Here is a 16,032-nt window from a genome sequence, read left to right on the forward strand (position 1 = left end):
CACACCTCATACACAAAATCCTGAGAGTCTACTTTATAAAACAAGCCGAGAAAAATGACTGCTTTGAGCCTCATATTTCTCACTTAATGACCATGACGATGAGATTAGAGAATTTGGGACTCATCCAGAAGGGCACTGACAGTCTTCCTTCCTGCGTGCCATCTACCAGAGGATCAGAAAGAAACGATATAATGATATCGGTATGTAGCCACGTTCCCTCCGTCATATACCATATGATGCCTTGTGGACTAGAGACATGGATGCAAATATCGTCCTGCTTTCTAGGAGCCACTGATCACTAGAACGAGTCCAGAAATATACTTATAATGGTGTCAACAAACATTTCAGTAGTTTATGCAGCAGCTGAAGAAGACATTTAGTGGTCCAGTAGGCCATTGTACATGGGCGTGATCGTACCTGGGAAATATCTGTGTAACGGCAATTATTCGAGTGTGTTGTAACGACGGTGAAACTAGGTGAAGGTTCTGTGAAGTGGAATGAGATGGGACAGACTGCTTTGGGTTATGGTAGAAATAGCGCAGTTTACTATGAAAACGGAGTTTGAATTGTATGTTCTCTACATCTTCATAATGCCCCTTACTATTGCATTGTGGTTTGAAGAAATTACCGCTTCTTATAACTTCGTCACAAAGCTATCTGTAACAGACTTCTTAAGTTCATGTTCCTTGTTGCTAATAGTATACGACACATTTAATTTTATTAGCGCTGCTTGTCTGCGTGCCTTTGAAGATGCCTAATGCTGCCTATTCTTGCCAGAGCTCGTTACAATCCCCTTTTCTTGAGTAATTTTGTCATGCGATGCTTTCACTGAGTGGACAGAAAGGAAGGAGCAATGCGATAACGGAAAGACCCGTGCAGACACATCCGCCTCCGAAGTGAGTGGTCGACATGGCTAACTGCCATGCAGAGGGCCCGGGTTCATTTCCTGGTACTGCCAGGGATGTTTCATTGGTAAAGGACTGGGAAGGGTTCATTCAACCTCGTGATATCAACTGAGGAGCTCGTTGAATGAGAAATAGCGGCGCGAAAGTCTGCACCCACCCTCCCTGCATCCCCATGACGTCATTGGCTAAGGAAGACATTGCGGTTTGTCTGTCTCTTTTGACGTGTCTTCGCATAGAACGACGGAGCTGACATGCGCGATCTCTATCACTACTCCTTCAAATCTTTAATTTCTCGAGAGTTTAGGCGCTGAGTTAATTGTCGCTTACATCACACGTGATCGAATCAATAAAGATTGTGGAACACTATCTGTTCACTAAAAACACAGGGTTCAAACAGAGACGATCTCTTCCATAGGTCTTGTTGCACTCTATTAAGGGCTTAATTTAACTTGGACTTTATTTTCTTATCGCGCACACAACGAACCTTATTTACAATAACCGTAGAGTAACAAACTTCTTTTTTTGTTATATTCCAAAGAATAATAACGCTTTTACGCCCAGAGGTAAGCCGATTCGAAGCGTGGTGGTGTAAAAAATTTTCGATGCCAGTATTTTGCTGGCAAGGGAAGGAGGGGTGGTAGTGTAAAGCTCCTGATCACCAGACTTTGTGTCAATGTCCTGGTTTAAATACCAAACCTCTCCGCAGTGTCGGAGGCATGTGACACTGTTGACGGTTATCCGTTCGTCAGATGAGGACTTTAATCTTGGCGGCCCCATTGGTGATATTCGCGAGGAGTAGGCTATGTGCTGGCACCGGTTTCACTCTCTCCCTTCTCTCATCATCATCTTTATACAACACAAACGTTACAGTACACTACACAAAAAAACATACATGTAGTACTTCAAAAAGCTGTAATGGAATATGTTGCAAATAAACAAAGAAACAAAATCCTGTTATGGCAACATTCTCACAGCAAACATTTTACAAACACATACAAATCAAAGTAGTAATTTGTCATGTTCCCACATCAAACACTTGTCCGTAGCATAGTCAGTTATGTACTTCGAGTAATATTGCTGGAAATCGAATTTCACAACCAGATCTTGTTGTTATTCTTGATCTTTCAGCCTCTGTAGAGTCTGTTTTTTGGTCCTGGACTGGCGGTTCAACTGGAGTGTCCTCAGAGTGATTATCGTTCTCATTCATCACGTACGCGGGTTTAAACTGATCAATGGAGATATTATTTTCCTGGTCTTTCACGTTAAGTTAAAAAAGTTTGGGGTCCTCTCAGTTATTTCGTATAGGCCTTCATATGGAGGTTCTAATGCCTTCTTCACTCGGTCAGCCCTTATAAACACATGTGTTGAGTTGCTGTTGTCCTTGTGCAAGAATGGTGTTTCCTTTGCTTTGTCGGCATATTGTACAGGTTTCAGACGATTCATGTACTGTTCCAGTTGTCACGCAAATTAAAGTAACTCTGCATCCCTTTTTGTGGCATACTCTTGAAAAAAAGTCACTTGGCAACCTAATGGGCGAGCCATAAACCATTTCTGCGATTGTAGCATTAGTGTTTTCTCTAATGGAGCATCGAACACGAAGGAGGGTGACAGGTATTATTCGAGTCTGTTTAGCAGTTGCATGAGCATGGATGCATACTTTGCGATACCAAGGGGGGAGGAGGGGGAAATATTTTATGCCCACCTTTTGAAAATATTGTTATCTAGTCATGTAGCTTATTTTTTAAAATTGGAAAAACTGTTGTTGTTTTTAATGATCTCTTCTCTCACATTGCATAACTATTTTGAATTTTTCATTTTCATCCAGGATTATTACAAAAAGCTAGATCAAGGCCAAACCGAGCACCTAATATGAATTATTTTTACAGATTTGATGATGATGTTATTGAAAAATCTCAACCACTGAGACAAGAAAAAATAGTGAGACTGGATCAGATTTATCCATTCAGTAATAAACTATTTATTTGGGATTAAAGAAATTAGATCGAGATTTAATGAAAAATTTGAAGCATGGTCTATTGACTACTAAATCTTTTTAATGATGTCAATATTTCCAAACTCATTACTATCAGTGATAAAACAGATTATATATTGAAAGCACTCAGTTCTATGGTAGATGTAGCTAGAAAGAGAACTAATTTCAGGAAAGGAGATATGTTGAATATAACAACCAACAATCCAAAAATGTTTTATCCAATTTCCACAAGATGGAAAGTACCTAATAATACTCGACAATCTGTCAAGTTTTGTGCAATAACATCAGGGATATATTAACATCTAATGAGACTATTGATATAGCAGATACCTCATGTAATATTCAGATGATAGCAGTTCTTAGAGGCCAAGGTGGTAGAGGCAAAAAAAAATCTAGCAGAAAACAAAAAGCCTAAGAGATGCAATACAAGAATTAAAACTGATGATAATCTCTGCTGTCCTAGAGCAGTAATAGTTGCATTAAAATACCATACAAATAATATTTTGGGTTGGTTGGTTGGTTTGGTGGATTAAGGGGACCAGACTGCTATGGTAATCAGTCCCTAATATTTTGGGCAGAGAACTAACTGCAGATGAGATTAAGAAACTTAGAGAACGAGATAAATACAAATTATAAAACGAGTTAACTGACATATCATGTAAGCAGTTGGCTGAATACAACGAAGAAGGGTTTACTCTATATGACATTAAAATAGTGAAGAATTGTTGGATATCCAAATAAATGTTCCATGTGCAGGGAACTTCAATTCAGTTATCTATAGTGGTCCTGAGAAAGAGATAAGGATTTATCTGTATAAAGATCACAACCATTTCGATGTAATTAACAGTATGACTGCTTTTTTAGGATCATCATATTTCTGTGATAACTGTAATAACCCATATAACATCAAAGATAAACACAATTGCAAAATAGAAAGAAAAATCTGTATACCAGGCAAGGGTTCAGAACATGAAACTATGGAAAGTAAGATATACTGTGAAAAGTGTAATAGACACTGTTATAATGAAGAATGCTTAAAAAATCAGCAAGAAGTTTGTAATACAGTTGATAAATGTAAAAGCTGTAAAAAGATTTGTTTGAGAGTGAAAGAATATAAGTTTGGCTTTAAAATATACAGGAATTGTAAACAAGGAGTGAAAATTGGAAAGAAAATTTGTTGAGGAATTTAGAAGTGCAAGGTTGCCCAAATTGTAATAAAGAAGGTTGCTATGTTAATGGAGAATTCAAAGATTTTTATGTTTACCAGTGGTTTGAATGAAATAAAATAGTTGCTGGTAAACAGTTTAAATGCTGCGAAGATGGATTCCCTAAGAGAGTGGATTATACCTATACAGAAAGATACATGTGGTTTGATAATGAAGCTCAACAAGGAACTGGTACACGTATTATGAATCTCATAATTCTTCACAGTTTTAATGGAGACACTGTTTATAAATTTAAGAGAAGAGAATAATTATGTAGTTGTCTAATATCTGAAAAAAAACAGTTCTCACATTCATAGCTCACTATCCTAAATTCCCATTTCATTTTGAAGTACTGTGCTGAAAATAAAATAAAGTCATATACCATCTACAAGGAACAAAACAGATGTTATTGGAGACCAAACAGTTAGGCTTAAAAATTATAGATACAGTAATTTTATACAAGATCCTCTTAATAGTTGTCCAAAAACATTTGATTTGAAAGAATTTAAGAAAGGAGACTTCCATCATTTGTTCAAAACACAAGAAAACGAAAATTACGTAGGACCTATTCCAGATACTCAATATTATTTTGTTGACACTATGAAGCCAAAAGTTAGAGAAACATTTCTTAAATGGCACAGCTCAAGAGTTAAAGAAATGTGTTCAATACGAAGAAAGAAATTGTTGAATACTGTAATTCTGATGTAGATATTTTGAGAAGAGGTTGTTTAGAATTAAGAAAGCTATTCTTAGAAATAGCTACTATTGATCCATTCTGTTATTTAACAATTGCTGGAGTTTCTATGGCTATTTACAAATCTAAATATTTACCTGAAAATACAATTGCTGTATTGGATAAAGAACAGAAAGACAGTTATGGTAAAAAATCCATAGCTTGGTTAAACAGTTTAAACAATAACAATATCTTGAATGCTCTTAATGGCAGCAAAGTAAGAATAGCTGGTGCAAAAGTAGATGGTTTTGATAAATAAACTAACACTGTTTATCCATACCATAGTTGTTTCTGGCATGGATGTAAAAAATGTTTTAAAAGTGAGACAGTTAACAATAAAAATAAAGAAACAATGGATCAAAAATTTTAACAAGAAGCACTGAAGTATGGAATGATGGACGTAATTTAGTAGAGATGTGGAAATGTGATTTGTTTAACTCACCAGAGTACAATAAACCTAAAAAGTTGAAACAGTTATCAGAAGTTGTCGAACCATTTAATCCAAGAGATGATTTTTATTGTGGTCAAACAAATACGAGTACAATAAAATTAAGAGCTAAAGCTCATAGTGTTAGCATAAAAATAAAATACACTGATGTATGTAGTCTTTATCCTACTGTGCAATTTTACGACTTTTACCCTGTACAACATCCAAGAAAAATATATAAACCAATTTATTATTCTGAAAATTTGTATGGTTTAATAATATCTAAAGTATTGGCGCCTTGAGGATAGTACCACCCTTTTCTGCCTGCACGTATACAAATCGATAAAAATGAAAAACTGTTGTTTCCTTTTGTGTCAAATGTGCTCAAGAAAAAATTGATAAATGCAATCACAGTGATGACAAAACAAGTTTTATTGGAACTTGGACAACTGATGAAGTGAATAAAGCTATAGAAAAAGGATATGTAATATTAAATGTGTATGAAGTTTGAGATTTTTAAAAATAAAAGCATTATGCTGTTTATAAATTATGTGTAAGATTTTCTGAAAATATAATTAGGAAAACGAGCTGTTGGTAAGATACATATTAATTAATTATGGGGCAAATTTGGGCGAAGGCAAAATATGAGTCAAACAGAATATTTAACAAATTTACAGCGATTTTATGAGATATTCTTCAATGATCGATTAGATAATATAGATACAAATTTTCTTAATGACAATATGGTTCAAATAAAGCTCAGTTGCACGGATTATTATGCGGAAAACAATACAACTACAAATATTTTTATTTATTTCACTACATACAATGATTGGCTTAGATTATAAGATATGTTAGATAAACTATTAGAATCTGATGTATATTTTGATACCGATTCTGTAGTATATATTGATGATGATGAAAATACTGTGGAAACAGGTTGTATGTTAGGTGAATGGACTGATGAATTAGGAAATAACTGGATTACAGACTGGGGTTCAACCGGTCTGAAAAGTTACTATTATGAGAAAAATCATAAAAAACAGAGATGAAAGTAAAGGGATTCACTTTAAACTACAACAATATCCAAAGGCTGAATGCAAATCTGTGATAACATTAATCAAGAGTGAAGTGAAGGAAGAGATACAGCTATAATACAGCCAGATCACTAGAGATGATTATACTAAAAATCTACTCAACAAACAGACTAAGAAAGAATTCTCATTTCAGTATGATAAAAGAGTGGTCCTAGAAAATTATGATTCAGTGACTTATGGATATTAAAAATTAAATAATTTATCAATGTCTTCTAATGTAAAGAAAAAATTCATACCACATTCCTTATAGAAATAGACTAAATTAGTTAGTTGCCTTTTGTTGTATTCTCCAATGTCTAACTTTTTGGTTACAGAGTGAAAAACTTTTAAAAATAATGAATAGGCTTGAATGTAATTTTGTATTTTTTTGGTAAATTATTTATAGGAAAATTATGATTTGTTATTACTTTTACAGTCATAAAACAGAGAATCTGAGTTTTCTATTCCCTCCTATCTCAAATGTTCTAAAGTTAAATATGGTTTAAAATATTCGTTGCAAATATTACATTCAGTTTGTCTCTCTCATGGTTTAATATTTGTATCGACAAAAATGTCAAATTTAAATTCATCCCATACATTAGCCACATTTATAAGATTAAAATTTAAATGTTATTAAAATTTTATTCTATATAAATGGATACTTTGCTCAAAAACCTAAATAATGCCTGCAATTCTAATTTGTTTAAAAAGATTATTGAGCTAGAGGTAAATAACTGGTATTACATTATAGGTTGTGACCAATCAAAAACTTGATATGGGGAGAAAATTTATGTGGAGCTCGATGATAAACTTAAAATTATTTTGCCAGACAGGTTTAATAAAATTATAAGTAACTGGGACTTTCAATTTTTTATGGTAATATTAAACTAAAGTCTAACGGATTGAAGAGAGCTAAAAATAATGATTGCATATTTCATTGTGTAATTAATTTATTATTGATTTAATTGTTTATACCTCATCTGGTCTAATTTTTGATATCCTATTTTTGTGGGTGTGTTCAATTTACTCCGTAAATTATCCAACCTGCCCACTTATTACTGAAACTACATTCTCAAGAAGCTCCTAATGTTGGTACACGTTTTTGGATTCAGCTTTTGGTTGCTACTTGTATGTTGAGAACAGCGTTCCCCACTAATATTGATTGGGGCTGCATGCGACCCAGGGCCGCCGTTTGACGACCACTGTGTTAAACAGATACAGAGAGGCGTTCACATCCTTTCCTGTCGCATATGATCCTGGCACTGGAGGCTTGGTGTGGGGGAATCGCAGTTTATTCCAGTACAATGTGGGATCCTTCGCAAAAAGTATGATGGGCTTAGGAGTGCAAACATAAAATCAGTACTGCAGTGAAGTTCTACTGGGGTCGGAATGAAATAAAATGAAATGTCGTTTGGCGAAAGCCTCCCGGCGGGTAGACCTTATCGCTGGGTGCAAGTCTTCTGAGGTGACGCCACGTCGGCGACTTGCCCGTCGATAGGGATGAAATGATGATGATGAAGACGACACAAACACTCAGTCCTTGAGCGGAGATAATCTCCAATCCTGTCAGGAAACGAACTCGGTCACCCCGGCATGAAAATCCGGCGTGCTGTCCACTCAGCTAGGGTGGCGGACTGGAGTTTGAATGTCCTTGTGTAATTCGCAAGTTGTCTGGAATGTGTTAACACAACGTAGACGCGTATCGGGCTGCGTGGAGAAGAGATGCGCTCGGCGTACCTGGGTGTAGCAGCAGCATGCCCAGGCGTCGTCGGAGGTCTCGCTTCCGGGTCCGAACTCTGAGGTGCAGTCGGGGCCGCCGACGAGCAGCGCGTGGCCGGAGGCGGTTCGCGGGGGCGGCGTGCAGGCGCGTCCAATGTGCGCCTTGCGGCCGGCAACCGCCCCCGCACCTGCCGCCAGCGCACCGGGGGACGGCGACGCCCCCGCGCTCTTCTTGCGCGCCCGCGGGCCGCCGACGCCGGCCGATGACTCCCTCACCAGCAGGTGGCGCCGCTTCCACCTGCAGACGAACACTCGTTCAGATGGTTCAAATGGCTCTGAGCACAATGGGACTTAACTTCTGAGGTCATCAGTCCTCTCAAACTTAGAACTACTTAAAACTAACTAACCTAAGGACATCAAACACATCCATGCCCGAGGCAGGATTCGAACCTGCGACCAGAGCGGTCGCGCGGTTCCAGAAGGAAGCGCCTAGAACCGCTCGGCAACACAGGCCGCCCACGAACACTCGTGAGCACCCGTTCTGCCTATCCTGTCACACCACATGCCTATGATGAGCGCTGTACAGTAACAGCCACGCTCGCCTCCAAGAGTACGTTGATCGTAAAAATAGCCTGGTACATTGTGTAGATGTAAAATAGGACAAAGACCCATCCTCTGAAAAGTGAATTAACCTAAACAAATTTTAACCAGGAAGTCAGACAAGGATCTCTATTTTCTCTTCTCGTTTTAATGTCTTTAGTGACGCTGCCATAAAAAAATGGCTTAAAACAGTACAGTACTATTATTGTTAACAATGTTGAAACGGAGCTCCAAAGATCTACGTATCTGTGTGGAACAATGCGACAAACATTGAAATGTAACGTTCGAAAGGAAATCCTACTCAAATTATACAAAACCGGAGGACCCTTGTGAAAACTTTCTCAGTTCTATAGTCTTAAATAATGACAGTATTTGGAATAAGTGTAGTAGTTGTGATAACGGTATTTGTGTGAATGACGAGAAAACGTCTTTAAAAATGAACCGGATGACGTGAAATAATATCAGTTTATGATGCATCCTTGTATACACATTTCCGTGTGTCCAAAAATGTTTTTTTCTCGGAATGTTGTTTCAGCTTGTACGACGGGCAGAGATAAGGGACTGTCAGTAGAGCCACATTACGCACGTATACTATGTGATCAAAACTACCTCAGTAGTCATTAGACATCGTGAGAGAGCAGAATGGGGCGCTTCGCGGAACTCACGGGTTTCGAACGTGATCACGTGATTTAGTGTCACTTGTGTCATATGCGAAATTTCCACACTCCTCAACATTCTTAGGTCCACTGTTTCCGATGTGATAGTGAAGTGGAAACGTGAAAGGGCACGTACAGCGCAAAAGCGTACAGGCCGACCTCGTCTGTTGACTGACAGACACCACCAACAGTTGAAGAGGGTCGTAATGTGTAACAGGCAGACATCAATCCAGACCATGACACAGGAATTCCAAACGGCATCAGGAACCACTGCAAGTACTATTACAGTTAGGCGGGACGTGAGAATATTTGGATTTCATGGTTGAGCGGCTGCTCGTAAGCCACACATCACGCTGGTAAATGCCAAACGACGACTCGCTTGGTGTAAGGAGCGTAAACATTGGACTATTGAACACTGGAAAAACGTTGTGTAGAGTGACGAATCACGGTACACAATGTGGCGATCCGATGGCAGGGTGGGGGTATGGCGAATGCCCGGTGAACGTCGTCTGCCAGCGTGTGTAGTGCAACAGTAAAATTCGGAGGCGGCGGTGTTATGGTGTGGTCGTGTTTTTCATGGAGGGGGCTTGCACCCCTTATTGTTTTGCGTGGCACTATCATAGCACAGGCCTACATTGATGTCTAAAGCACCTTCTTGCTTATCACTGTTGAAGAGCAATTCGGGGGTGGGAATTACATTTTTCAACACTATTGAGCACCTGTTCATAATGCACGGCCTGTGGCGGAGTGGTTACTCGACAATAACATCCCTGCACTTCCCTGCACAGAGCCCTGACCTGAATCCTATAGAACACCTTTGAGATGTTTTGGAACGCCGACTTCGTGCCAGGCCTCACCGACCAACATCGATACCTCTCGTCAGTGCAGCACTCCTTGAAGAACGGGCTGCCATTCCCCAAGAAACCTTCCTACACCTGATTGAACGTATGTCTGCGAGAGTGGAAGCTGTCATCAGGGCTAAGGGTGGGCCAACACCATACTGAATTCCAGCATTACCGATGGGGGGTGCCACGAACTTGTAAGTCATTTTCAGCCAGGTTTGCGGATACTTTTGATCACATAGTGTATATCTTTAACTCGAGAAACATTTTGTGTTATAGTTAAGCACGTTATACCGTAGTAGCGACACGTAAATCACTGCTCAAGATGACAATGACAAATATGTTTGTCGTTTCGGAAAGTATATTGTTTTAGAAAAATCGACTTGTACTACGGGCCGAGATAATGGACTATCGCAGTGATCAGAGTTATTATCTATAACAATGTTGTATGCAAATTATCCGGTTAATAAGTACTTCAAAAGAAATAAAACGGTATTTGTAACAAATAGTATGAAAAGGGGTCTCTTATTCGGGATTAACAAGTTAGCTTCGTGAAATAATTATTAAGTTGGGCATCCACTACGCCCTTTTGTTTACGATGGTTAAAAGCTTTTATGTTAAAATTTTCCACAAATAGGTATGAAACGTCAGAAGCCGGTTAAAAAACCTTTCCAACAACACTTCATTCAATCCTGTGTGATTAGTACGTGTTGAAAAAAAGGGACATTGACTTAAGGAATGATATATATATGATTATAGCTCTTCTGTTTATTGTTGCACTGATGCAAAAGCTGGACTTGAATTTCCGACGAAATAAGACTAACTGAATCGTCTGAAACGAAGTTTTATTGGACTGACTATTGTTGAACTTGGTGTTTTGCATGGTTTTCCAAATTTTAAGATGTAGTCTTCTGAAACTAGCAGAACTAAAAATAGAAGGAAACTACTTTCTGTATCTTACAAGAAGACTGACTACCAATGAATTCTGCAGTTTCAGCAGCATTAATAAACATTTTTTTAAACCATGAAGAATAACTTATTTTATGCAACTTTGTTGCAAATAGATAGAACATACTATTCTGGGTGAGATACACATGCCAACTAGATGAATCACTAACAAAAATTGACCAGCTACTTGCAGATATAAGCACAGTACATAAAAATATGAGATTCACAATAGTAAAAGAACAGCATAATCAAATAAACGTTTTATATGTAATAATGAAACAGAAACAGCACAATTTTTCAACTAAACGATCGACACAATCAAACAGCAAAACCTCAAAACTCACAGAAATAAGTGGCCCTCTGATACATTTTTCTTAGACTCTACGTAGCACCACTCAACACAGAAAACTATCAAAAAGAACTTGAGAATATCAGACAAATAGCTGCAAACAGAAGGTACAATAGTAATCTATCTTAAAATAAAGCAACAAAACAAAATAAAAAGAAATAAAATCAGTAAACACAGGAAACAGATTCAGAAACTACAACACAACGTGACTCCACACAGACACTCACACAGTGACAAAGCCGGCCGTTGTGGCCGTGCGGTTCTAGGCGCTTCAGTCTGGAGCTGCGTGACAGCTACGGTCGCAGGTTCGAATCCTGCCTCGGGCATGGATGTGTGTGTTGTCCTTAGGTTAGTTAGCTTTAATTAGTTCCAAGTTCTAGGCGACTGATGACTTCAGCAGTTAAGTCGCATAGTGCTCAGAGACATTTTGAACCACAGTGACAAAACAACACGAAACGCACATGGCAATAAGAAACAAGCCTCACTGTGGAACGCAATGACATTGTGCAGGTCGTCCAGTCAGTCTGGGGGGTTAGTACGAATTTTTATCGTTATTTCTAAATTTTTACCACTCAAATTTCCATTTGTAATGTTCGAGTATAATTGCTTGTGGCCTATGTGCCGAGTAGGACAGTCATCTCAGCAGAGGTTGTTTACGCTCGCGAAACGTGCTGATTACGAAAGCACTATGTACAGTTTCTGAACAGCCAATAGCGAGCACGGGGGAGAAATCACTTGTAGGATGCTGCTCATTGAAGGATTGTCGGACCGAAACTGGATGCTCTCTCTGGTATTAGCTTTCAGCTTTTCAGCTTTTGCATTCATGCATCATATGTAAACTGGTTGAGAGTACGTCCACAGAAGTGCAATAATAGAGTGTTAAAGAAACGTAATATTAGAGATATGGTAGTTTCCTTCCAGTTATGCTTTTTGACACCATTGTTTTAAAGTATGTTAACTTACGCAAAACAGACGTGTAGCAACGTACGTCTCGTATTGGCAAAACCGAAAAACACTGCAAATTGAGGAAGTTTCTGAATCACGTGGGCATTGCAGAATCTATCAGCATTTCCACAACTGCCCAAGAACCACACGCTGCGCTATGGACGTGAGAGATTTAGAGATGTGTGCACCACATCTTGTACTCTTTAAACCGCGTCTCCCATCCGTAACCGAAAAAAATCTGAGCATCAAGAAGTGCGCAAGTGACGTTAAACCTTGCTGAAAGCGAGGTTTTGTTTCAGAATTAGAACAGACTCAATGTAGGCGTCTAGACCGTGAAAGAAGTTCCGCATACTTTAGCTCTTAAAACCTGCAGTACTGCATCCTTGTAGGGTCTTTCAGATTGCTGGTGTGAAGTAAGCGACTGTAGGCCTAAGTGTGTGCAGCTGTAACACTACGCCTCGCATTTGCTGGAATCACAAGGATGCTGTAGGATCTGCCAGATCATGAAGTAAAAAGGTTGAACTTGTTGTGTGCAGAACAGAAACTCAAAACAGCTTTTAGAGATTATTTTAGGCAAGATATAAATTGAAGTACACAGCACTAGAAACAAGACATCTCAGCACACTGTGTAAATATTTGAGTCGCTTCAGTACTACTTCTACTTACGTTGAGAGTTGCGCGTTAGGAGTCTTATAATGGTGAAAATATTTTTATGGTCTCAAATGTTTTAAGAGTTTTATGGTGTCATATAGATGATATATAATTAATAATGTTAATAATCAAGATGACTATATTGACGAAGCTGTTCATGAAATTTTCTTACGAGTTAAATGCGAATCTGTCATTTGTACCTTTCGCTGTAAAGTTAATGCTTAGAATCAGTTTCTGGAATCCACAACGAAATACTTGAGCCATCACTTACGAATTATAAATGCTTATTGATTCTAAAGATGTATTTCTTAGCTTGTAGTATTTGACCTTGTTGGTATAATTATTTTATTCAGTTAACTGTCTGGTTATTCCGCTTCCCACTGACATCGTCTGTTTCAACTTCTTTTAAGAAGTGTGACTATCTTGTGATGCAGAATGCCTAAGGCCAATCACATACTGAATACCATTATTATACTGCATTAAAGTATGTTTCTTAGTAAGGATCTTCCTTTCGTACAAGTTTCATGTAATTTAGACCTGAGGTTGTCATCTCTTCGTATTTTCCATCATTATTCTTCCGACGAGGTCTCTATGAAATGCAGTTTACCCTATTCAAAAAACATATAGAGTATTTCAGGAGGAAGAATATATATTCTAGAAGGTGATAGTATAGATTAGTTCCAACAAAATATTACAAATAAAGCTTCTCCGATTCTTATTGTTTACAGAGATACAGCTGTTAGAATGTGATCCAAAGAATTGTAGCAGGGAAGGCGAGTGGTCGACTTCGATTTATTTGGACAATTTTAGGACGGTGTGGTTTATCTTAAAGGAGATCGCATATGGGATACTACTGCAACCCATTGTTGAATACTGTTCAAGTGTTTGGGATCCGCACCAGGTTGGATTAAAGGAAGACATCGAAGCAATTCTGAGGTGGGCTGCTAGATTTGTTACCTGTAGGTTCGAACAACACACAAGTTATTACAGGGATGGTTTGGAACTCGCATCGGAATAATTGGAGGAATGGCGACGATCTTTTCAAGGAACACTGTTCAGAAAATTTAGAGAACCAGTATTTGAGGCTGACGGCAGGTCGATTCTACTGGCGTCAAAGTACATGTCGCGTAATGACCACGAAGATGAGAGACTCCACAGTTCGTGGTCTACTGGCTACCTTCCTCTGGATCACGGGATGCCAGGTTCGATTCCCGACCGGGTTGGGTATTTTGTCTGCCCGGGGACTGGGTACTTCTGTTTTCCTCATCATTTCATCATCATCATCATCATCATCATAATTCGTGACAGTGGCTAGGATTGGATTGTGTAAAAATTGGACTTTGTACGGGTGCTTGTTGACCGCGCAGTTGAGCACCCCACAAACCAAACACCATCATCATCACAGAGATGAGAGAGATTGGCACTCGTACGGAGTCATATGGACACCAGTTTTTCCATCTCCCTAATTTTGAGTGGAACAGGAAAGAAAATGTCTAATAGTGGTATAGGGTACCCTCCACCACGAACCATACGGTAGCCTACGGAGTGTGCATTTAGATGTAAACATACATGTACTGACGGCAAGGACCGCCGAGCATTGCGAAAGGTGTTTGTAAAAAATTGCATGAAGTCAGCGGAAGGAATTACTCTTGAGTTCCAAAGAGCGAAGCAGTCCTGATAGCATTGTGGTCGTGCGCAGGGAGTTAAAAATAATGGGGTACAATGGTCGAGCATCTCCTCATAAACCACACATTTCTGTTGTCAATGCTAAGTGACGTAGGGGTGGTGTGGAAAGCGACAGTGGATGACTGGAACGAGTGATCTGGAGTGATGAACCACGTTATACTCTGTGGTCGTTTGATGGAAGGGCTTGCGTTTGGCAGCTGCCTGGAGAAGGTTACCTGCCACCGTATATATTGATGGCTATTAGCGAAGTACAGAGGATGTGGTGTTATAGTACGCGGGTGTTTGTCGTGGTTAGGAAATTTGGAAGTTTGTGGTAAGGTCTTACGGGACCAAACTGCTGAGGTCACCGGCCCCTAGGCCTACACACTACTTAATCTAACTTACGCTAAGGACAACACACACACACACACACACACACACACACACACACACACACACACACACACACCCATGCCGAAGGGAGGACTCGAACCTCCGACAGGGGGAGCCGCGTGGGCCGTGACAAGACGCCCGTAGACCGCGCAGCTACCACGCGCGAATGTGGTTAGGATGTGACCCCTTATTGTGCCTAAGAAAATCCTAAATGCGAAAAGATGTGAACACATTTTACAGCATTTTGTACAACGGACAGTGGAAGAACGGTTCGGAGACTATGATTTACCAGCGTGGTAATGCACGCTGTCATAAAGCAGCAGCTGCTGGCAGTGGTCTGTGGACAAAAATATCCCTGAAAAGGAATTGCCTATCCAAAGTCCCAAACTTAACCCAATGGATCATCTTCGCTGCAGACCCCAGTGTCCAACGTCAATAGCTTTACTGGTTTCAGCTCTCGAGGAAGAAAATTGTGACATTCCTCCACAGACACTGATATACCTTACTGAAAGTATCCCCAGTAGAATTCAAGCTAGCATAAAGGAGAATGATGGATACATCCCATTTTAAAGTCCACTAATGAGCTCAGATAGCGTATAAAGCTGCAATTTTTTTAAAAGTGCATTCTATAATGAAAAAACACTGGGGGAAAAGAATTCCAACATCGAAAAACAATTAATGTAGAAATTTCTGGAGTACATTTTTGTGGTTAACATAATTAAGTGAGTAACATTGCAAGATCACAGACTAATATAAGCACGAGATAAGCCATTGATAATGTGAAATTCTGGTACATTAATAACCGGCGTAACCGACATATCTGATGCACCTGGCTGGCCAATAGAGGAACCGTCAGTGCTATTTGTAGATGCTGGAGTTACCCGATGATGTCTCTTACGCCCTCTATTGGAAACACATTTGGTGA

The 16,032-nt window shown here is 39.2% G+C and overlaps 1 protein-coding gene across 1 annotated transcript in view; it reads right to left on the bottom strand.

The window, feature by feature from the left end:
- LOC124712153 (probable tubulin polyglutamylase TTLL2) overlaps positions 1-16,032 on the bottom strand; it is a 416,983-nt gene that overhangs the window by 39,592 nt on the left and 361,359 nt on the right. The window contains exons 9-10 of the mRNA XM_047242449.1: positions 8,262-8,356; positions 8,077-8,220 (exon numbers count right to left, since the gene is read on the bottom strand). Coding sequence (XP_047098405.1) covers positions 8,077-8,220; positions 8,262-8,356 — 239 coding nt within the window. The remainder of the gene's footprint in view (positions 1-8,076; positions 8,221-8,261; positions 8,357-16,032) is intronic.

Source organism: Schistocerca piceifrons, chromosome 8 (assembly GCF_021461385.2).
Source record: "Schistocerca piceifrons isolate TAMUIC-IGC-003096 chromosome 8, iqSchPice1.1, whole genome shotgun sequence".
In the NCBI taxonomy this organism is placed as follows: domain Eukaryota; kingdom Metazoa; phylum Arthropoda; class Insecta; order Orthoptera; family Acrididae; genus Schistocerca; species Schistocerca piceifrons.